Source organism: Phyllosticta capitalensis (genome assembly GCF_038381095.1).
Source record: "Phyllosticta capitalensis strain CBS 128856 chromosome Unknown BKA78scaffold_7, whole genome shotgun sequence".
NCBI lineage: Eukaryota > Fungi > Ascomycota > Dothideomycetes > Botryosphaeriales > Phyllostictaceae > Phyllosticta > Phyllosticta capitalensis.
Window position 1 is genome coordinate 131,890 of NW_027117445.1, and position 20,381 is coordinate 152,270.

The window sequence follows — 20,381 nt, forward strand, 5'->3', positions numbered from 1 at the left end:
CGTCCAATCGATAGCCGTGATGTGATGAGGTGCGAAACGATGGATGCTGGATGGTAGGTAGAGGAACTCAAGTACCACCTACTCGGCTTGCCCTTGAAATCAAACGACCATGTCAAACCGGCGCCACAAATGCAGACAGACAGAAAGACGACCAACTCCAAATCAAACTCCACCCACCCACCCACTTAATAGTCCACCAACCAACCAACCTTCCCACCAGTCTCCCCACCTCGTAGTATCCTAACCTCAACCTCAAACTCTACACACCGCCCCAATCCGCCGTCCAACTGACCGGCCGCCTCCTCAACCCACTGCCATTGTCGACACTAACAACACTGCCTCTCCTCCAACCCTCGCCCTCCTCCTCCTCGCTCTCCTCCTCCTCCTGAATCCGCGCCGCCGCCGCCGCCGCCGCGCCCCTCGCCTCCGCCTCAACTCTCGCCCACTCGTCCTCGTCCTCCTCGCGCACGAGCGTCACGCTCGTCGCGTTGGACCCTTTGCGCAGGGTCGTCCACCACTGGCGTGAATCTTCCTGTCCGGCTGATTCCTCGCCATTGCCGTTGCGGTGACTTGGCCCGTCGCCATTCTCAGACACGTCGTCGTCCTCGACAATCGTGGCGTACGCCTCCGCCACGGCCGCCGCGGCCGAGGGCCGGCGGTGCAAGTCTGCTGCTGCCATGGAGTCGGCGAGGGAGGGGCGGCGGTGGTGCTGGTGTGGGTGTTGTTGGTAGTGGTCGACCGAGGGACGGCGATATGGCAGCGTGAAGGCCGTCGTGGCGATGGACGCGCGGCTGTAGATGCTGGGGGAGGGGAGGGAGTGCGTGGGCGAGCGGAGGGAGGGAGAGGAGGGGGATGGAGACGAGGGGGGAGGTTGTGAAGAAGGGGGATGGGAGGAGGATGGCGATTGGGAAAAGGCGGCGTTTTGCGGGTGTGAGTGCAGAGGATGCGGATGTGGCCCCTTTTCGTCGAGGGGACTGCCAAACGCAAACCTGAAGCCCAAGCCGCTGGGTCCGCTCGCAGAGACGGATGCGCGAGAGGAGTCGCGGCGGGGAGGCGGCCATTGCCAGGCGGTGGAGCGCGAGGCTGCCGTGTCGACGTCGACGTCGTCGTTGTTGGCGGCGTTGCGCGCGTGCGTGCGAATCCCCTCGGCGGCTTGCCAGTCGAGCGAGCGGCTGCTGCGGCGACGCTGCGATGAGGCGGGCGGTCTGGTGCGTTGGCGGGAGCGGTCGTTGTCGTCGTGGTCTGCCTCTGCCTCAAGAGCGCTCGGCGTCTCTACAGCGCCATCCTTTTCGTTTTCAAGACTGTTGGCTGGTCGGCCGACAGGCACGGCAATGACCTCGCTCATGCGCGCGGCCCACACGGCCTGCGTCGTCGTGGCCGACGTCGTCTTTGGACTGAGCATCATGCTGAGCCTGAAGCTGGGGCTAGGCAGGGGGAGCGGGCTCAATCTCCATTTCTCCCTGTCCTCCTCGCTGGTGTTCTCCTGACGGTCTTTTTGGCGGCGTTGCTGTTTCGGTGTCAGAGCGCTGGCCATGTTCGACGTCCATGGCTTCTTGTCCTTGTCCCAAAGACGCAGCCCCAGGGCATTCTTCTTCTTACTGTGTTCTTTTGCCTTTTCCGGAAGTGCCTTGTCCGTGTCCGTCTTGTCCTTGGGCGAGAGCGGAATCTGGTCCTCGACGTCGTGCTCCAGCTCGCGCGGCACCACCGTCGCCGTCGTCTTTGTCTCTGTCGACTCGTCGTCTGTCATGATGGTTGATATGTCCGAATATGCGGTAGCATCGCTGCGCTTTCTGCCACGACCTTTTCCCACACTGCCCTTGCGCCCTGACCTCGCGCTGGTACCGCCAATCGTGGCAATCGAGTTGATGAAGCCTCCATCAGCGTCGGCATTCATGGCCGCGTCGTCACTTGCCTTGCGGCTCTTGAGACCTCCCCATCCAACACCGCCCGAGCCTGATCCCGCGCCGTGGTCAACAGGCTCTGACACAACGCCGCCCAGGCTGGCCATCATTTTCGGACACATGCGGGTGGCAAGGGGCGACAGCGTGGGCAGACAGGCGCAGGTGATGCCAACCGAGATTTCAATGCCGCAGTACAGCTGCAGCTCCCACACATGCTGCGAGAAGAGCGGGTCATCATTTCCTCCCGGGATGCGTGCCAGCGGCCGGATGCGCAGCAGACTGGCAATGACGGGGACCGAGGAGAGAGCAAAGATGAAGATCAAAGAGGCGCGGCGCGCGGCCGTAATTCTGAGCCGCCCCAGCACCGGCAACGGCAGCACCACGGCGATGAGGTCGGTGATGACGTTGAACGAGCCCAGCACCAGCCAAGCGACTTGGTAGTTTTGGCAGCGGCCCCGGTGTGTCGGCGCGCCGGGGTAGCCGGGAGGTATTGCTTGCTTCCAAAAGTAGGAGATGGGCATGCAGAGGAAGACGCCCGAGGTGAAGCCCGCCAGGTGGATGGCCGTGATGATTATGATGAGGACGTTGCAGACGCGCGTAAAGGTGGGCACGACGAAAAAGATGCGCCGGTACAGCAGGAGGATGGAGATTTTGAGGCTAAAGGACATGATGGGGTATATTTGCGTGGCAATCCAGTGAATCTGAAGATGTCAGCTTGCTTCCTGTGGTTGGCCGTCATACACACCTTGCGCATTCCAACTTTTTTGTAAATATCGGATCGCGAGTTACCTAGCGCTTGGCCCTCGTCGAACGCAAAGTCTGGCGGCGTCATTGCTTGTGCTTGATACCGTGTCTGTCGACGTACCTGCGACTCCAACCATAATGGCAGAGGCATTGGAAAGAAACTAATGCATGTCAGAAGAGCTCTCAATCCGCCCGATAGACTCACCATGGCGACAAAGATCAGGTAATCATCAGCAGCCAGACGCATCTTGGTGATGTAGAGCCGCGTGTAGAATCGAAGACCCACCAGTGCCGTCGACAGCGCCCCCAAAGGGGTCATGAGGGCAAAGTGGAGAATCAACTTGCTCTGGTCCACCATCGTCAAGAACAACAACACGCGCTTTGGCCATCAAGAATCTGCCTGTCAGCAGACGGACGGTTTAATGGTCTTAACAGCTCAAGTGCTCCAGGGGTTGCCCCTCAACCGTTGACTCCAAACTCTTGCGAAACAGTGTGCGAACCGCAGCCGGCCAGCCTTGCCTTGGAGACATCGGATTTAGGATAGTTTTGTGTAGAGACTTGGCAGACCATTGTGCAGATCTGTCATGGAGCGCTCGGCCTCGAGATCGAGAAATTTTTGTTTGAGAATTTTCGATTAAATGTCCAATGCCAAAGCAGACGGATCCGGGAGCACACAAAGCCGTTGTCCTTCGACCCTCGATACCTCGGACCTCAAGAGACGAGCGGTAGGGTGGGCAGTGTGTACACCATTGTGGCCTCACTGGTCTGGTGGAGGCGCGAAGGATGGCCCAGGGTCGCGCCATGTCTAGCGTCGCCAGCGTCCGTCCGACCCCAAAGAGCAACGACAGAGCGATCACCAATCGTCAGACAGCTTGAACTCGAGCACGTCCTGCGGCGGACCGCTGTCCCGCCGGGTGGAGCCGTCGGTATCCTGCCGATGTGGGCGCGTCCCTGCCTTTTTCCTCTTCTTCTCTTTGATCCTGTGCATACGGCCCTTCACATGCTTTTTCCAGTCTTCCTCCCCTACGACAATCACGTTGCACATTTCGCACTCTCTTTTTACCCACAAGTCCCTGCGTTCGCTCAGGACGTAGTCGCGTTTTGGCGTCAACATTTCCTTGGCTGCCTCTGAGAGCGTCGTCGCATCTGGCAGGGCGTCCCCGTTTAGAAATTGCTCGGCGATCTCCAAGGCAGGCTTCTCCACGTTATCCTCGAATTTTGAGACGTCCGTGCCATCTAGCACGAACAGCTTGTCTGATAGGCGTGTGTCCTTGAGCGCGTTGAGAAGCTGGATGCGAATGTACTTGATCTGTCGCTTCGCGTACTGCCTCGTACCAGCCTTGATTTGCTCAATGGCTTGGGCTTTTGACTTTTCCAGCCACTCCTCCGAAACCAGGCCTCCTCTGCGAGCGCGAAAGAAGGGAATGAGTTCTTTGTATCCAATCGAGACCCAGATGCCTCGGGTGAGGTCGACGTCTTTGCGCTGATTTTGAAATTCGTTGAGCTCTTCGACTTCATCCAAAAGGCCCTTCTCAAGCATCTTGTCTACGCGGCCGTCTAACCTGGCTCGAAGGACGTCCTGTGCCGCGTGGACCCAGAAAAGCAAGGCTGGGAATCGGACAAGGTCGTTGACGTTGGACTCATCTGTTGCCTGATCCTCGTTTGCTGTTTGTCTCCGCACATGCTGCTCTTCATACATTTGCGAGGCTGGCTTGCCCGTCCTGAGGCAAATCTGTAGAGATCGCCGAATCTTGCGACGGTCCCTGGGGTGCCAGCGGTCCGCCATGACGGGATCGAGCTCCCGCAATTTGGCGATTAAAACTTCGGTCCGCTCATCCAGGATCGGAAACTCTTTACTCTCGCTATCAGAGCCGTCTTCTGCTCCAGAGGCGTCAATGTCTTCAATCAAGCTCTCCTTGAGCAAAAGAGAGCGGATGTAGTAGTTGGTGCCGCCAACCAGGATCGGCAACTTGCCGCGGCCTCGAATTTCGTCAATCACGGTCAAGGCTTTTTTCACAAATTCAACCACAGTCCAGGTGTCTTGGTCAAATCCAATGGAGCCAAGAAGATGATGCGGGACACCCTTCTTCTCTTCCTCAGTGATTTTGTTGGTGATGATGGGCAGACCGTGATACAGCTGCATGGCATCGGCGTTGATCACCTCGCCGTTGAAGCGACGCGCAAGCTCGACTGCGAGCTACAAGGGCATCAGAATCTCCCCGGATACACGTTTCGAAACTCGAGTGCTGCCTTACTCGCGTGTTGCAGCTTTTGGTCTGCTCTTACCTGTGATTTTCCTGTGCCTGTTGCGCCAATAACGGCGATGAGGGGATTTGGCGGCGGGGCGCGTGCCATGGTCGCGCACTTTTGCAGCAGCCGCGCAGTCCTGAACATGGACAGCTGTGGTTTTACGTGGTGTTGAAGATGGTCGTCGTGTTGGTGGAGACAAGGATTTTGAGCCAGCGGGCGCTTTACCAAAAGTGGATAGCGTCATCAGGGTCTCGTCGATGATTCATCACGCCGGTCCAAAGAACATCGAGCGTTGCGACTTTGACCATTCTATTCACCATCATCCTCTTCACTCAAAATGGGAGACTCCAGCGGAATCTCGAATGACGTCGCGCCCTCCATCGGCGTCAAGAACTTGAACTACGCCTTTCAAGATGGATCTCTCGGCCTCAAAGACGTCATTCTGGATCTTCCGCCGGGCAGTCGCACCCTGCTCATTGGAGGTACTTGTCGTGTCACCGTCTCCAAGGTCGCATGCTGACACGCCTTAGCCAATGGCGCAGGTAAAACAACACTCCTCCGCCTCCTCTCCGGAAAGCGCATGGCGCCCGCCGATACCGTATCCATCGCCGGCGTCGATCCGTTTGCCCACGGCCTCGAAGGCGTGACCTACCTCGGCCTCGAATGGGTCCTCAATCCCATTGTCCGTACCGACATTGACGTACCAACCCTGCTCTCTTCGGTTGGTGGTGACTACTACCACGAGCGCCGGGATGAGTTGGTGCAAATACTGGACATTGATCTGAGATGGCGCATGAACACGGTTAGCGACGGCGAGCGCAGAAGAGTGCAGCTGGCCATGGGTCTCCTCCGCCCTTGGAGCATTCTGCTGCTGGACGAGATTACGGTCGACCTTGACCTGCTGTCGCGTAGCAACTTCTTGCAGTACCTCAAAAGAGAGAGCGAGACGAGGCCCTGCACCATCGTCTATGCCACCCACATTCTCGACAACCTAGCGCAATGGCCCTCGCACCTTGTACACATGAGCCTTGGCAAGGTTAAGAAATGGGGGCCCATGGAGACATTCATCGACCCAACTCAGGTGCCTGTGAACCGTTCCAGCAACAGCCAGCTGGGAGAACTAGTCCTCAAATGGCTCCAAGAGGATCTTGAGGAGAGAGGGCCGCGCAATCCTCAGTCGGGACAAGGCAAGACGTACGAGTCTCATGAAGGCAAGGGCGGTTACGGCCTTGAGAAGAAGGCGTAGAGTGAGGCAGAGCCTGTTCTCTGAGGGATTTCAACATACGGGATCAATTTCCCTGCGGATAGAGGAGATGAGATTCAACAGCATTGGGCACGGCGTTTGGATGGAAAGAGAAGGTTTCAACACGGAAATGGCGTTGGCGCGAAATTTTCAACCTTGGGAGCTGGACTTCAACAGCGGTGGCTGCAGTGATTCATTCCCATCATTTTCTTGGAATTTCAACATCACTTTTGTGGTACCATACCCATCAACTGTCGGCGGAAAAACATTATCATTTCAATAAATTTTGGACTCGCTCATCTTGTCACGACTACTTGACAGGCAAAGACGTGCTGAGCATCGCACCAATTCTACCCGGCTTGTCTTGGATCTCCCGGCCCACTGACCGGCTCGAAACGAGGACATGTCACTTGGCTGGTTCCGCCATCACGACACCATTCGGCAAAAAGGGGCGCAGCACACTTTCGCTGTGCTGCTCGCATGCACAACACCACCATTGTTCCACAACATCACCAACCCCTCCTCGACCGCCACTTCGTTTACCACACACCAGCAAAAAGGCAACAGCCGAATGCTGCTACGGACGCGGTTCGAACGCGTGCGGGTTTCCCCAGTAGAGTTGGGCCAGTGAAGCTTAAATCTACCGCTGTTACTGACATTAGTGAAATTTCTTTGGTGTTGACAAGGACAACAGACGAACCCTTGGACCACTCGGCCACCGTAGCTTGTTGTTGAAGTACACTCGGCCAAGACTTGACATGATCAAACAACGGAAACAACGTCTCGTCGTCCACGAGCATCCCCTGCGGTGCCTGCCGGTTTCGACGCAAGGGGGCTACTGCTTGTGAGTCCGTCGATGGGAAACGGGTCTGCTTCACGCTAACCGCAAAGCTGCCGGCAACGCCAGTTCCCGTCCGGTTCGCTACTTCACACAAATTCGCTTGCAGGCAGCGGTTGAAGCCGTCTCAGGCCGGGATTCAACTGCCTGGCACCCTCGTTGTCGGATTTGCGCTGCTCTCGAGCTTATTCCGACGTCCTCGCCTGCATTGTTTAAGCCTGGCGCTTGGTGCTTGGTGCCCTGTCGACCGTCCTTTTTCATTTCGCTGTCTGAAATCCAGCGTCCACTCGTAGCGGTATACGATTTCCCAGACGCTGCTTCACCTACAAGCTTCCCTTTCAGATCGGCTGCCTACCTTGGCGATTTGCGTACTCTTCACGCTACAAAAGGCGGACTCGGCTCCACAAACCGGCTTCCCATCTACTGCCACCATCGTCGCGGTTACCTTGGAAAACTCCCTTCAGTATCCGGAGCTCGGTAGCAAAGCTCTGAAGATCGCGATCATCACGGTTTCATTCGTGGTTGAAAACCCCCATTTGCATTTCCGTTTAGGGCTTGGGCTTCTGTGCGGCGTCTCATGCCAATTTCTTTTGCATCCGTCCACTTTTGCGTCTTGATCATCAACCTATACTGACGATGGAAAACAGCATCTCTTGCCTTCGCTGTTCGTCACCTGTGACTCACGATCTATATTTCATCAAGAAGTGGAGCTGATTTCAGAAAGAGCTGACGGAGCGGCCTCAGCGTAGCGCATCCCGCAGAGGCAAAGAAGTAGCGAGAGGAGCAGGAACAGCCGAACAGAAGTCCCAGTCGATGTGTTTATCGTCGTGTCGGCTGTCCAAGCCTGCATGTCATTGTCCAGCGGGCTAGGTACGTGGAGAGGAGTCCATTTTAATAGTCCGGCAAGGCGATGGAAAACGGGCACGAGACCAAATCTGGCAAGCAAGTTTCGATCGAGCAGGTGACAGTCATGCCCCCGAAGATGTCTTAACTATAAAACCTCACGGTTGCCGACAGAGCTGCCACAACCATCGCCGTTTTGGTGTATTTCAGCCATGACTAAAAGCATTCTCAGCATATCTCACTTCCTTTTTTGGTTGTCTGTTGCACGCCCGGGTCGTTCTATCTTACTCTCCACTTGCCGGGACAATCGCAACGCCAGGCCAAATGTCAATCGTCTGGCCTTTTCTCGTTCTTGTGATAATGGCGGAGATAGTCAAGATCAATCGACGATGCTGTTCTTGATTCCAAAGAAAGAGAATGACTCGGCAGCCAAGTAGATCAAGGGAGTGTGCTGTGCATCGCGCAAAACAGCGCAAAACGGCGCAGGAATCATTTCAAATGTTGCGGAAATGCCCAGAGAGTAATATTCGCAATCGGTACTCCACTCATCTACGGAATGGTTGTCAAAGACAAGCTGCGGAGGCCAAATCGGTGGGCGATCAGGGCTGCTTTTATACCCGCGGTGATGGCGACATCGGGTCACGGGGTTCTGCCGACAATTCAGCCCGACCAGGCTCTGGCTCCATGTCTCATCAAACCTCATATGAGATTCAGCGGCAGATGGCGTAATGAATGCCCCTGGTGTGTTTGTTCACATCTTCTCCATGATTCTCACCACGATAGCGATAGGATGTTGATCCACCAAAGGCGCGATGATGCGATCGGCCTGTCTCTTTTTGTCTGACCGGCTTTCCACCAACCTCCAGCAAGGCCAGGGAAGTTGATGGTGGGAGAACGGCAAGAGCAGTGTCGAACAATTTCCTGCCCGCAGAAAGTGAAGTTTCCGACATCTGTCAGCCACTTGTCGTCGCAAACAAGCCGCTGCAGAGATTGCAATGGAGAGAGAAATTTCAAAGAAGCAAATACAGGGCATTTTATACGCGAGCGAAGGTTCCGAGCGGCGACAACAGCTGAGGGATCACGAGGTTCGGCGTCCGCAGCAAGCTCGTGACCCAGAGCCGTACCTTTTCTCGTCTCTTTTGTATGCCCTAAGACTGTGTGGATAGACTTCACTGCAGTCTCTTCATGATGAAGATCAATATCGTTGCGTCGAAATGAGGAGGTGACTGCTTGGCTTGCTAGCCTGTGAAGCAAGAGTAAGTAGTCAGGTTCGACAAGGAAACATGAACGAGGTAGCAGTTGCTAAGAGGAGGCAAGCCAGCCAGTAACGGCGGTGGAATCATCGAAACAGGCAGACAGTGGCATTCAATGACAAGCTTTGGTCTGTCTGCGCTCGAAACTGCCCCTGTCTTGAGCATTTAAAAGGCGGCCGAAGGCAGGGTTTTATAAGCAGATGAGTAGATAGGTGGGTGGATGAGGGAGTGAGAGTTTGGTGATCAAGTGACTGCCAGGTAGGCGTGGTCATCGCCCAAGCGTACAGTACACACATGGGTCACGGGCCTATCAAGATCAGGGGAAGGAGGTCGAAGGAGGTATAAAACCTCACCACCTCCGCGTCTGCAAACTCGACACAGCGACTGATGCCTCGCTTGCTGAGGGACAGTCAGGCTACTCGTCGTCGCACTTTTCTGGGTCTGTCGGTTTGTCCTACAGTACAGACGCCTTTTACTTTGTTGGACGCCGTGGATGTAGGCCTCGAAGGCGAGCACTTGCGCGTCTGTTTGTCTGGTGGCTGGACATGGGGAAAGACTGATGGGTATTGACGGTAGGGCATGCAGGAAACTACCGTCTGGTAGTGATGATGAGGCGCGTCTTCATCGACCAACAGTCTTCATGCACAGTCTACTCAAACTCCAGCAAAGGTTCAATGGGCAAGACGAGCGGCAACCAAGTCCGAAAGTGATCTTTGGCCCCAGGAAGGAAGAGCGACAAGGCAGTAATGCATTCTGTGATGGTTTCTCAACAGTCAAACATTCGGACCATCGCTCATCTTCAGGCAGAACAGCCTGCCGTCCCTGTCTGAGTCCAGGAGATTTGAAGTGAGAAGCTGCCGCTTTTATAGCCCGAGAAACAGAAACTATGGTGTCAGTGAGCAAAGTTGGGAGTGCGGCGTGGTCAAGTGACGCGCCGACAAAACCATGGGGCAGCAGGTGACGTGAAGATGAGGTATAAAACCCCGCTCTTTCGACGTCTGCGGGTCGAGTCTGCAACTACAGCGCGCTGTCATGTTCTGAGATAGTGAAAAGGCCTGCAAAAAATGTGAGTCTTGGCTATGTTGGCTTTGAACACTTTCGCGATCATGAAGGACTTCTTTCGTTGCGCGGGTGTGTCTTTGGATTGTGTACTTGGACGGTTACTCTCAATGGAAGGTCTGATGGACTGAGGGTCGAGGTTGTTGTTGTCGGGTTGCGTTTTTGTATGGTAGTGATGAAGCGCATCACACCATCATCATTACGGAAGCGCAATCTAGTCAGTAAGTCCGCACTGTTGACGACGATACAGCAGATTTGACGCGAGGAAGGCAGAGCAGGCGGAAGTACAATTGTCGCATGAGAAATGACCCAAGTCGTGAAGCGAACATTTGCAGCAAGTCGTCCGCAAGTTCCGCTACGTTGGAATCTCTTGTATGCTGTCTGCAGTGGTGCTCCGTTTTGGTCGTGGAAAGACTAGAGCTTTTATACTCGCTGTGGAGACGAGAGGCGCTCGAAGGGGACTGACTGATGGACTGGTGGACTGACTGCCGAGAGGCTGTCACAGAGCCTTGATTCGGTGATCAGTTGACGGTGATGGTGTGAGTAAGCCGAAGGCTGACGTTGCAGTGTTTGTAGTCCCTTTCCTCATCATTACCTGAAGGTGATGGACAGAATGGTTTGCTGATTGTGTAAGAAGGCGACTGTCTGTCCGTCTGGCAATTCAATCGGACAAGAAGAAGAGGACAAAGCAGTAATTTCGCCTTCCAAGAGCAGAAAAGCAAGTCGAACATGAGTTCAAGCGAGACTGCCACAACACCTTAGGGGAGGCGAAGACAGGCTGTGTGACCAAGGATCACCAGACACCGGGCCGCTTTTATACTGAGATTTAAGTTAGTGCACGGAAAGCCTTCCCGTGAGCGCTGGTCAAGTGACAGGCTCGTCGCACGTGCTGATCAGACCAACGGGTGCTTTAGGGAGGTATAAAATCTCGCTGCCTTCGCTTCAGCTCGACAGTTGGACATCGAAAGGGCGATTGATGATCAGTCAAGAGGAAACATGCCAGACAATCAACGAACACTCCTGCCCTTCTTTGTGTGCTCCTCCCTTTGAAGCACTCATGTTTCTCTTGCTTCAGATCCTTGTGCCAATATACTGGTGTCACAGAGGTTTCGGGCAAGTGGAAAACGGGGGAATGAGATAGGCATTCAAGCTTGAGATTGTGGTGCTTCATTGTTGTCTGACAGTGAATACCGACGTCAACCCCTGAACAAGGCAATTCTGCCACCAAAATCCATGAGCCGTAGACAGCAAATTTGGGAAGGGGAGAAACGAAAACCGAAACAAGCAGTGATTCTTCGCTGCGTATAAAGAGCGGCGCAGAACACACAGACAGTCGAAGAAGATATCAAGCTCTGAATCGGACAGAGCACAAGTAGGCTCTGACACACGCGTTCTTGAATTGACGCAGCGAGGCTGTTGTTCAGTCCATCACCGTGGTTGGCGGTCGTATTTATACGCTTGTTGACCAGAATTCCAAGCGCAGCCGCGACCGAATTCGGCTGCAGTAAGCTGATCTCGTGGTCAGGTCTGGCAGGTGACTGCAGCGGCGTCATACGTCCGTTTGGGACCTGCAGCTCTCGCCTGTCTGGCGGGAGTGCTGTATAAATACAGCTTCCTTGCAACCTACCGGGAGCTCATCGCTGCGGTTCAGGGGGACTTTGACTGCCTAAAGGGTCCCGTCGACCAACCTCGCACTTTATTTTGTGCCCTGTTGCGCAGGAGCTTGATATCGACTGGTTTTCGTGTGGGTGTTTCTCTTTGAGGTCTTGGTTCACCGGTCTTCCTCGTGAGATCAAAAGCTGGGAAAGATCCTCGCCACTATGGACAAATGATGCTTGGTTTAGTTGTCTTAGGGTGGTGATCAAACATCCACAGAACATGAAGAATCGACCTGAGTTTCAGAACTGTGAGTGAGGTCCCATGCAGACCTGCCACGCAGAGCACAAAGTGATGAGTGCCTTTCTTTCTGGAGCCCCAGGGACAAGAGTGAATTCGGTGTCAATTAGCCATTGATCAAAGCTCTTGTCTTTGGGGACTCCGCACATGGAGGTTGGACTGAGGGGTTCCTGGCAGCGGTTTTATACCACAGGGAGCGTCGAAGATGTAGCGATAGATCGCAAATCCGAGTTCGAGATCTTCCGGCCAGGGCGCGAATGACTGATGACTGATTGGACAGGCAGTCATCACAGACTCCCTATCATGTGTGAGGCCAATCGAGTAGCCATTGGCTCCTTACTCCTGGATCAACAATCTCAGGGGTATAAAAGCACAAAGCAGTCCACCTATCTTTTCTTCTCATCAGCGATCCGGACATCGCCTATGCTTCTTAAGCAATGACCTGTGTGCCACTGTTTCCAAACGCTCATGTATCACCATTCTACTCTTTCCTCTTTTGGGGGCCGATTCGACTGTGGTCCCAAATATGTGCTCTTTGTCCAGCTCTGATGCTGCCTGTCATTATCGCCTGGCGGTAGATTCCTTCATTTCCTTATGCCGTGTTCTGAAACAGCTGAGAGGATCGGAATCGAGTGAAGTCATCAATAGTCGAACAAAGGAGCCGCTCCACAGTCGACAAACTCCACACTTGCTGCCATTTCCCGCAGCCCAGTCGCAGTGTGCTACGACTTGTAGCAATCGAGATAGAACTGCTAAGGGCAGTTCATTACGGGATGAACGTGAGTTTAGTGGAGCTTTATACTTCTCCTGGCTGCTGGCAGTACTTCTTGGGTCAGGTGGAAGGATCATTGGGCTTGGATGCGGCTGCCAATCGAGAAACGTGCGACTTTGATGCTTGGTTTAGTGCTGCATGTCATCATTATAGCGGAAATACGGAGGAGCGAACTGTGCGGTTCCACCTATGCCAAAGCTTTTGCGGAATTGAAGCCTCTATAGTTCTGAGAGCGCATGTCGTTCTTTGGTCCACGATCGCGGATGCCCAATGAAGAGGAATTGAGCATCGCAGTCGGCGAGCCGGTGAATCGTATACCCCTGAAACACTCTCTACGGGGCTTCTGGAGCGAATGACATGACCTATAGGGTCCATAGTCTGTTCAACTCGGTCTGATGCTGGTGAAGCCACTGTTGTGTAAAAGCGAGGGACGTCAGCATTTGACTGTGAAGGTCTCGGGAGTTCCCCAAACAAGAGTTTCATAGTAGTGGGATTAACGAGCGGGAAAGTCTCACCAAAGTATTGTTTGGGTGATGAAGAACTCTCACACTGCTCTTATTTTCTGCAAGTTAGCTGTGAATTGCAGAGATTCAAACCGTGGAGCGTTGCGGGACTTTTACACGACTATGTGACCCGGCCGCACGGGACAGCCAGGTCACAAGCAGATTTGCCGGAGCCTGTGATGTGAATGGTCGCCGCGTGATAGACTCAAGCCGCTCCCGCCCTTTCGGCGGCGCCTTCAGGTGGTCTGTGAGCTGCCTGTGGAACTGTATAAAATCTGTTAGCAGCATTCATACTTCACCGGCCACTTCCATGTCAGCATACTTCGCCTCAGAGGAACTGAAAATTCCTAACGCCACCCCCACTTCGTCTTCCTTCTTCTTCGTGTCTTATGGAATCCTGGTGTCTGCACTTCAGCGTTGAGGTCTTTAGGAGGATGGTAAAAAAGCATCGCCTGAGAATGATGTGGATCCTCGATGTTGATGATGCATTGGAAAGCGTCAGCAAAGTGTCGGAATTGACAACAACAAAGCATCTTGCCGCGTACAGCGCAATGTCCGGACACTTGCCTCTTCGGATCCTATAAGCAGAGCAATCGATGGCGCAAACCTGAACAGATGAAGTTGGTACATGGATTTGCTCGACCACCTACCTTGTAGAGATAGAAAGAGTGGACGTTCCACGGAATAATTGGGCGCGGTATCGATCATGGACTGTGTGTTTTGTTTCTTGAGGTCAACTTCGACGCTATGATTTAGCTTATGTACGCTCAAATGACGTGTATTTACAGCGGCATCCAAATTTACATAGCCTCGTACTCCAAGCTGGCCAGAATGAAAGGACCGGCTCCCTTCAGATCATTCTCAACAACCGGCACGGTGGTGTAGTACTCGTAACTAGCGTCGCCCTTCAGACTGCCGACTTCGACAGTTCCCTCCCAGTTCAGGTAGCCACCGGTGGCATTCGCCTTGACAAAGTTCTGCACCAGGCCTTGGTAGCCCTTTGTGCCCGCAGACTTTGCGCGCTGAGCGAGCTCTCCGGTAAAGTACTTGAGACGAAGGCCCTTGAGGAGAGAGTAGACAAACATGGCAGAACCGCTGCTCTCAATGTAATTGCCCTCTCTCTCGGCGAGTTCCGGGTCGAGCAGGAGCAGCCAGCCGTTGCCAGTGTCAGAGGTGTTTCCGACACGCTGCACGTCAATGACGCCGCTCATGACGTCTTGGAACTGGGCCTTGAGGTCGGCGGCGTTGGACTTGACTTGCTGCATATCGCCAGTTGCGGAACTGTTGGCCAGCAGCGCGTCGAGCTCTTCGAGAATGTCGACGGCCGCCATGGTCCACCAGCCGAGGGCGCGATCCCACACGTACGGGCTTGCGCCGGTTTCGGGGTCGCTCCAGTTGCGGCGCGCGGAAGCAGGCTCGGAGCCGTCGTAGCCGTGGTACAGCAAGCGCGTCGTCTCGTTGTAGGTGTGCTTGTGGATCAGAGTGAATTGCTTGTGGACATCAAGGAAAGCTGTGGCGTTGGTTGGAGCAAACACGCGCGTGTGATGGACATAGAGCGGAAGCGCCATGTAAATGCCATCAAGCCACTGAGAATGTCAGCATTGTCCTCAACCGTAGACAAATGTTTGTTTCATTGTTGGCTCTGCTGTGGTGGTGCAACAAAGAAAGCCTTGAGGAACTCACCATCTGATTCGGGTAGTCTGGGTCACGGTGCCAGAAGCCTCCCTCTTCATTCCTTGGCTGAATGTTCAACCTATCCCTCAGCGTGTCGGCCGCAATCTTCCACTTCTCTTCGCCCGTCCGCTCCCACAGAAGCATGTAGACCGTGCCCATGCGAAAGTCGTCCAACGACTTTTTCTCCGGGGGCCAGTCTGCAATCGAGCCATCGTCATTCACCAGACCCTCAAGCTGAGAGTTAATCCAAGTCGCGTAGGTTTCATTGCCCGTCGCAGTGTGCACCTTGTCAATGGCGCGGTAGAGCACTGCTTGCTCATAGCCCAAGTCTTTCTCAACGCCCTTGGCCAAAAAGGAAGAGGCCATCCATGTCGAATAGGGCTGTGCGGAGAGGACAGGGGTAGTCAAGAGTGGAAGGAGAGAGAGCGAGACTGTAAGTGGTGACTTCATGTTTCTGTTTGAAACCAAGGGCAGAAGAATAGGGAAAGAGTGGGAACGGCGGCGCAAGGCAAAACGAGAAAAGAGTGACTGATGAACGCCGCACTTGCTGAAGCAGGAACTAGGAGAGCTGCACTCCAGTTTATACAGACATTGTCCTACTTACTCGCCCTACAAGGCTTCGCCGCAGCGGCCTACAATAATCCTCCACTGCCGTCTCCACCGCGCCCCTTTCTTTTTCCACTCCCTCCCGCCAAGCTGCGGCCACCACAACGAGCGGCGGTCGTCGAAAGACATCAGGCAGACATCCACCACGTTCATCGCCCCCAACCGACCTTGGCGCTGTGTGAGGCGACCGGGAGAGGGCTTGGCTGCCATTTCTGTCCTGGCGGGACGGTGTAGCGGATGTGCTTGGCTGATCTTGCCTTAAACAAGCTATTCTGGAACAGGTAGGTGGTGACTTGATTCGACGGACAAATTTTGGCGAGCTGAGGGAGCAGGCGAGCGCGCATGTGCGACCCTGGTCCGTGGTGATGTGGACTGGTGTTGGTGGGGGCCGCACGCGGGGCCCCACGTTGGTCGTTCGTTGGGCGGATCCAGTCCTCCCGCTTTTGTGGCTCTTCTCCACGGATTCATTTGGATGGTCTGCATTCTCGGCCGATGCTCTGGGTGTCGCTGATATTATCGTGTTTTCTTGCACGAGTCGTCGTGCGTGGTGTTGAAGTGTGTTGCTCGCTTAGAGCACGAGATGCGAGATGGAGGCTCGTACAGATGAAACGCCGAGATCAGGCCTGTGGGCCCTGCCAACTGCCCGGGTCGGTCTCTTTAACATTCCACTTGCAACCGCTCGGCACGTCGAACTGTGAATCAAAATACGTAGTATCATGAGGAGAGTACAACAACTGCATCATCCAATCGTAAATGCCTCAAATGGTCAAGAGCCAAGTTCACTTAGTTGCGCGACGCACGCAGTGCACGCATCTTCTATTTTCTCCTCGCCACTTTTATCATGAACATTATGATCAGTGACCGTATCCCAGAAAGAATCACCGTCCCAATCTCAATGGGATATAAAACAAGATAGCTGGCAAGGAGCAATGCTACTGACGTTATCGCCCAGATCCAGATATTAAGATCTGCCAATTCCTAAAGTAGTCTTTAGTTGAGTACCAAGCCTGTTGCAGTTTTTCGTGACATACCTTGAGATTCATGCCAAAAATACCGGCGACAAAGGTCAAGGGAATGAAGAAGAAAGCCAGTTGCGTAAGTTTGGTTACTTGTTCTGCTTCTTTTATCGCCTTACGGCTTTCCATGATGCTCAAAGATCCCGTAAGAGCGTTGGATGTTGATTCAATATGACGCAGCACATCTTCTAAATGAGTTGCAAATTCGGCGCAATCCTCTTCAAAAGCCTGTAAATTCTTTTCAAGTGCCTGAGAATTTCCGTCCGGTCCCGCTTCTTGCATCATGATTTTGATGGCCCGGTAGAGCCGGCGTTTCACTGCATGGCTTGAGTGCAAATGAGGTCGATAGAATCCAAGCAAAGATTGCCAAAGCGACCACTCTTTGTGATTTCCTTTACCCCCAAGGTCAAAGTCGATCGTACGCAAAGCTTCTTCGAGGTAACACAGAACCACTCTTTCGTTGTGAAGTATTGTCCGACAAAAATCTAGTCGTAAAAATTGGTGTAGGGGTTTTCCAGGTCCGGTAAGAAGATTGATGCCTCTTACATTTGCGACAAAACTCTGCAGTGTTTCAGTTTTGAATCCATTGACTAATACCAATGTAGTCTGAGGTAGCAGGAGACAATCCATATTTCGTCTTTTGGCTATTTTGAAAATCTTGGATCCATCTCCTCTTGATGTGTATCCCGGAAATCCGAAGCGCGAAGGTGAATTGAACTTTCTCATATATTCTTCCTCGTCGCAAAATGCTTGATCAGTTGCCATTCGCATCCAATTTGAATGGAAACAACAATTAGATTGTCTTTGGCCAATCGGCGGCAACCAGGGTGTTCGGAGAGAGGACCAGCTCAAAAAATGGTCGATGAGCTCTTGAGGAACTTGACGCTGTCTTAGGTACTTTTCAATGCACTCTTTTATTTTTTTGGGCTGAATGAAATCGTATTCCACATAGAGGATTAAAACCTGCTGAGCCTCATTGGTTCCTAGTGCATATTTCCGGCTCTCAAGGCCCTCTTGAAATCTGTCGACTTCCTCGTGTACTGTTTCGTGATAACTGTATTCTGTATCTGAGGTCTTGTCGATGTCCAATACGCAAATTTTTACCCCTTCGAAGATGGCGTAGTTGACGTCGTTTTGATCATATGAATTGTTCGATTCGGTGTCGTCAATTGTAGGGTCTTGGGTTGTCTGATTGATTTTGCTGCGATTCTCGTCCGGAGGCGGCTCAGCGGCGTCGACTTGCGGTGGTTGTGGCCCCATCTCCAGATCTCCGGTCGGATCCATGATGGTGATCTTGACGCATGTAGCAGCCTCGAAAGTTGTATCTCAATGCTATCGGATGAAGGGTCAAGATCGATAAATTTGCATCGCGTTGGACACAGACAACGACTTTGGACGAATTTTATGAGAGCCGGAAGGTGAAAATGTGGGAAAAGGCCTGGGCTATATGGCGAGGCTGAATGCCGTCAGGGCTGCTTATCTGTCAGCCGCCCCACTGCAGCTGTCGCTGACAAAAAACGAAATAGCTTTACATGCTGTTGTGTGACTGTTTCCTGCTGACATCTGTGACCTGATTTTATGGCGCAGCTCTTTTGGGACCATACTTTTTGCCAAACTGCTGCAGGGCTACTTTCATGCGTTCGGCAATCTTTTCAGCTCTCTCAAGACCCGACCCAAGCTCACAAACCTGCTCTCGCGTGAACTCATTTCCAGCCAGAGAAATACAATCGCACTTGCTAGGCGAGCGACTTTCAAGATGGTCCACACCGTTTGGTAGTACAAGATGGAATAGGTTATCAGAAGAATTGCAACCGATGTATAGACCCAGGTGGTAATATCTGCGCTGTCAAACTCCTGCTCATGTCATTACGGCGTAAGGAAGTTATGTGTGTCGACTTTAGTCTTACCTTTGAATTCATGCCGAACACACTAGCCACAAACGCCAATGGGATGAAGAACGTCGCTAGTCTTGTGAGTCTCATGACCTGCTCGGCCTGCAAGATTGCCGTTTTGCTTTCGCTGATACTGATCGTTGCTGTAAGAGCAGTGAAAGTCGATTCAAAGTGTTTTTGGACAATCGTTCTTTTGGTAAGCAAGTCCGGAGGCGCAGTTTGTAGATCGAAAGTGCGCGCCATCTGCCATTCCGCCTTTTGGCTGGATTGTAGATATGCTCGCCAAAGTCCCATCATCCATACCCATTGCGTCGTGGAGTTGCGAAGCCAGGCTGGGTTTGTCATCTGTGCATCAATATCACCCAGCCTCTCTTCGATGCAAGCCAAGACTTCCACCTCGTCGTCGAATATCACTTGAGCCAGTCTTTCTTGAAGATACTTGGCAGCGCTAGGTCCAGAGACTGCTTGGGGAGCAAACGCTTTCAAATGATCGGTTAGGCGCTGCTTTGCGGTCCTGAAATGTTCCCGTTCTTCAGTTGGCGCCGGTGAGACTTGTCGAATAGAAAACATAAGTAGGTTTTTCCACCCTCCTCGCGGTCTAAGAAAAGAACAAAGGGGAATTCCTGATTTAATCCCTCGGAAAAGGACAATTGCCACGGTTTGAGGCGTCGAAAGAACGCAGACTTCTTGTTTCGTACTGCATTCGACCGAGAAATTAGCAGCCATCCAGGGATGGAGCCATTGGTTGGTTTCTTTCATAAACAAAGGCAATGCCTTCATGTTGGGGATCATTTCAAAACATGATTGCATGTCTGCCCCAAGAAACAAATCGGGATATCTCTGCTGCCAACTCGCGTAGAAACATTCGTGCGGCTGTCGGGAGACCTCGAGATTTGAAGGCTCTTTTGGCCCCGCTAGTTGCATGAAACTTTCAATCGTCTCTGCAGGAACTTGGCGATACTGTAGATATTTGCGTAAGCAAGGTCGCAAAGTCTCTGCGAATCTTTCCCGTTTGTATAGTTCAGCAATAATGATTTGTTGAGAGCCGAGAGGTTGCGAAGATAGCTCATAGTGCTCGGAGGAATCAATTAGGCTGCGTAGGAATTCTTTCAGACTCATGTGTGAACTTTTGCGCCGGTTGGAGTCTTCGGTTCCGTCGTTGGGTACGCACAAGACATAGACTTCTTTTTCATGATGGGCTGTTCTTTCAACGGTTGGATGTTCAGCTCCTAAATTTTCTGCGGGTTGACCATCACTTGCGCCCGCATGGGTCTGCTCGGTGTGGCTGCTTTCCGGCTTTGGCTCGACGTCGTTCATCTCCAGCGCCGTCGGCCCTCTTTCCAGGTCTTGTGTTCCCTCCATTGGTGTTGACCAGCGATAGTTCGAGATGGGGGTTCTGAGGGTCTGTTCTAAGAGTTTGCGGTCGCTGAAAGGGGAGGTAGATTGTTTCGGGGGCAGTTGTTGACTCGAGGTAATCGCTGGACGCTCTTGAGCATCTAAGACCGGGACGCAAAGGCTGCTACGCACCCAGTCTTGGATTGGAGTCCAGGGAGGCAATCTCAATTCTCTTCCAGCTGGGTGGCTGTCGCTTACGAAGAGTGCGGCAGCTGCCTGCGCATTGTGGAACTGTTTTCTGCAGACCCCTGCGCAGATCGGGCGTTTAGACGAATCAAATTAGTGACCACTGGAATGAGACATTGTTGCAGAGTGTGGGGGCGAAGATGCAAGCCCCACGGTCCTGATGTGCCCCCTGAACCTCTTAGTTGTAAGGGAACGACCAATGCTGTCGGCCAGCGCATTTCATCCGGCGCAGCGATTGATAGCGAAAGTTGCAATGTTTGCTTCTATACAGAAGCAAATCTGCCGGTGTGTATACACAATGGGAAGCGTA

The 20,381-nt window shown here is 53.1% G+C and overlaps 7 protein-coding genes across 7 annotated transcripts; 1 reads left to right on the plus strand and 6 right to left on the minus strand.

Annotated features, from left to right (window-relative positions):
* Positions 1-259: 259 nt before the first annotated feature.
* BKA78DRAFT_354035 (uncharacterized protein) lies at positions 260-2,964 on the minus strand (the record flags this gene model as incomplete). The annotated part of the gene is made up of 4 exons (XM_066891659.1): positions 260-2,602; positions 2,647-2,720; positions 2,767-2,806; positions 2,851-2,964. The coding sequence occupies 4 exons, from the start codon at positions 2,962-2,964 to the stop codon at positions 260-262; spliced, it is 2,571 nt and encodes an 856-aa protein (XP_066742300.1).
* A 534-nt stretch (positions 2,965-3,498) lies between these two features.
* BKA78DRAFT_253094 (tRNA isopentenyltransferase-like protein) lies at positions 3,499-5,000 on the minus strand (the record flags this gene model as incomplete). Its single annotated transcript, XM_066884787.1, has 2 exons — positions 3,499-4,842; positions 4,932-5,000. 2 exons carry the CDS (start codon positions 4,998-5,000, stop codon positions 3,499-3,501), a joined length of 1,413 nt encoding a protein of 470 aa, XP_066742301.1.
* Positions 5,001-5,201: 201 nt separating this feature from the next.
* On the plus strand, positions 5,202-6,536 carry BKA78DRAFT_317947 (putative ABC transporter). Its single transcript, XM_066888742.1, has 2 exons — positions 5,202-5,377; positions 5,426-6,536. Exons 1-2 carry the CDS (start codon positions 5,233-5,235, stop codon positions 6,139-6,141), a joined length of 861 nt encoding a protein of 286 aa, XP_066742302.1. The 5' UTR covers positions 5,202-5,232; the 3' UTR covers positions 6,142-6,536.
* Positions 6,537-14,102: 7,566 nt separating this feature from the next.
* On the minus strand, positions 14,103-15,342 carry BKA78DRAFT_253114 (glycosyl hydrolase; the record flags this gene model as incomplete). The annotated part of the gene is made up of 2 exons (XM_066884791.1): positions 14,103-14,888; positions 14,986-15,342. 2 exons carry the CDS (start codon positions 15,340-15,342, stop codon positions 14,103-14,105), a joined length of 1,143 nt encoding a protein of 380 aa, XP_066742303.1.
* Positions 15,343-15,827: 485 nt separating this feature from the next.
* Positions 15,828-16,127, minus strand: BKA78DRAFT_317955 (uncharacterized protein). The gene has a single exon (XM_066888743.1). The coding sequence runs from the start codon at positions 16,063-16,065 to the stop codon at positions 15,850-15,852; it is 216 nt and encodes a 71-aa protein (XP_066742304.1). The 5' UTR covers positions 16,066-16,127; the 3' UTR covers positions 15,828-15,849.
* A 147-nt stretch (positions 16,128-16,274) lies between these two features.
* BKA78DRAFT_380872 (uncharacterized protein) lies at positions 16,275-17,638 on the minus strand. Its single transcript, XM_066892979.1, has 2 exons — positions 16,614-17,638; positions 16,275-16,560 (listed from the first exon to the last, which is right to left on the minus strand). The coding sequence occupies exons 1-2, from the start codon at positions 17,367-17,369 to the stop codon at positions 16,399-16,401; spliced, it is 918 nt and encodes a 305-aa protein (XP_066742305.1). The 5' UTR covers positions 17,370-17,638; the 3' UTR covers positions 16,275-16,398.
* Positions 17,639-18,091: 453 nt separating this feature from the next.
* Positions 18,092-20,069, minus strand: BKA78DRAFT_317959 (uncharacterized protein). The gene is made up of 2 exons (XM_066888744.1): positions 18,506-20,069; positions 18,092-18,452 (listed from the first exon to the last, which is right to left on the minus strand). Exons 1-2 carry the CDS (start codon positions 19,850-19,852, stop codon positions 18,231-18,233), a joined length of 1,569 nt encoding a protein of 522 aa, XP_066742306.1. The 5' UTR covers positions 19,853-20,069; the 3' UTR covers positions 18,092-18,230.
* Between the last annotated feature and the right edge of the window lie 312 nt (positions 20,070-20,381).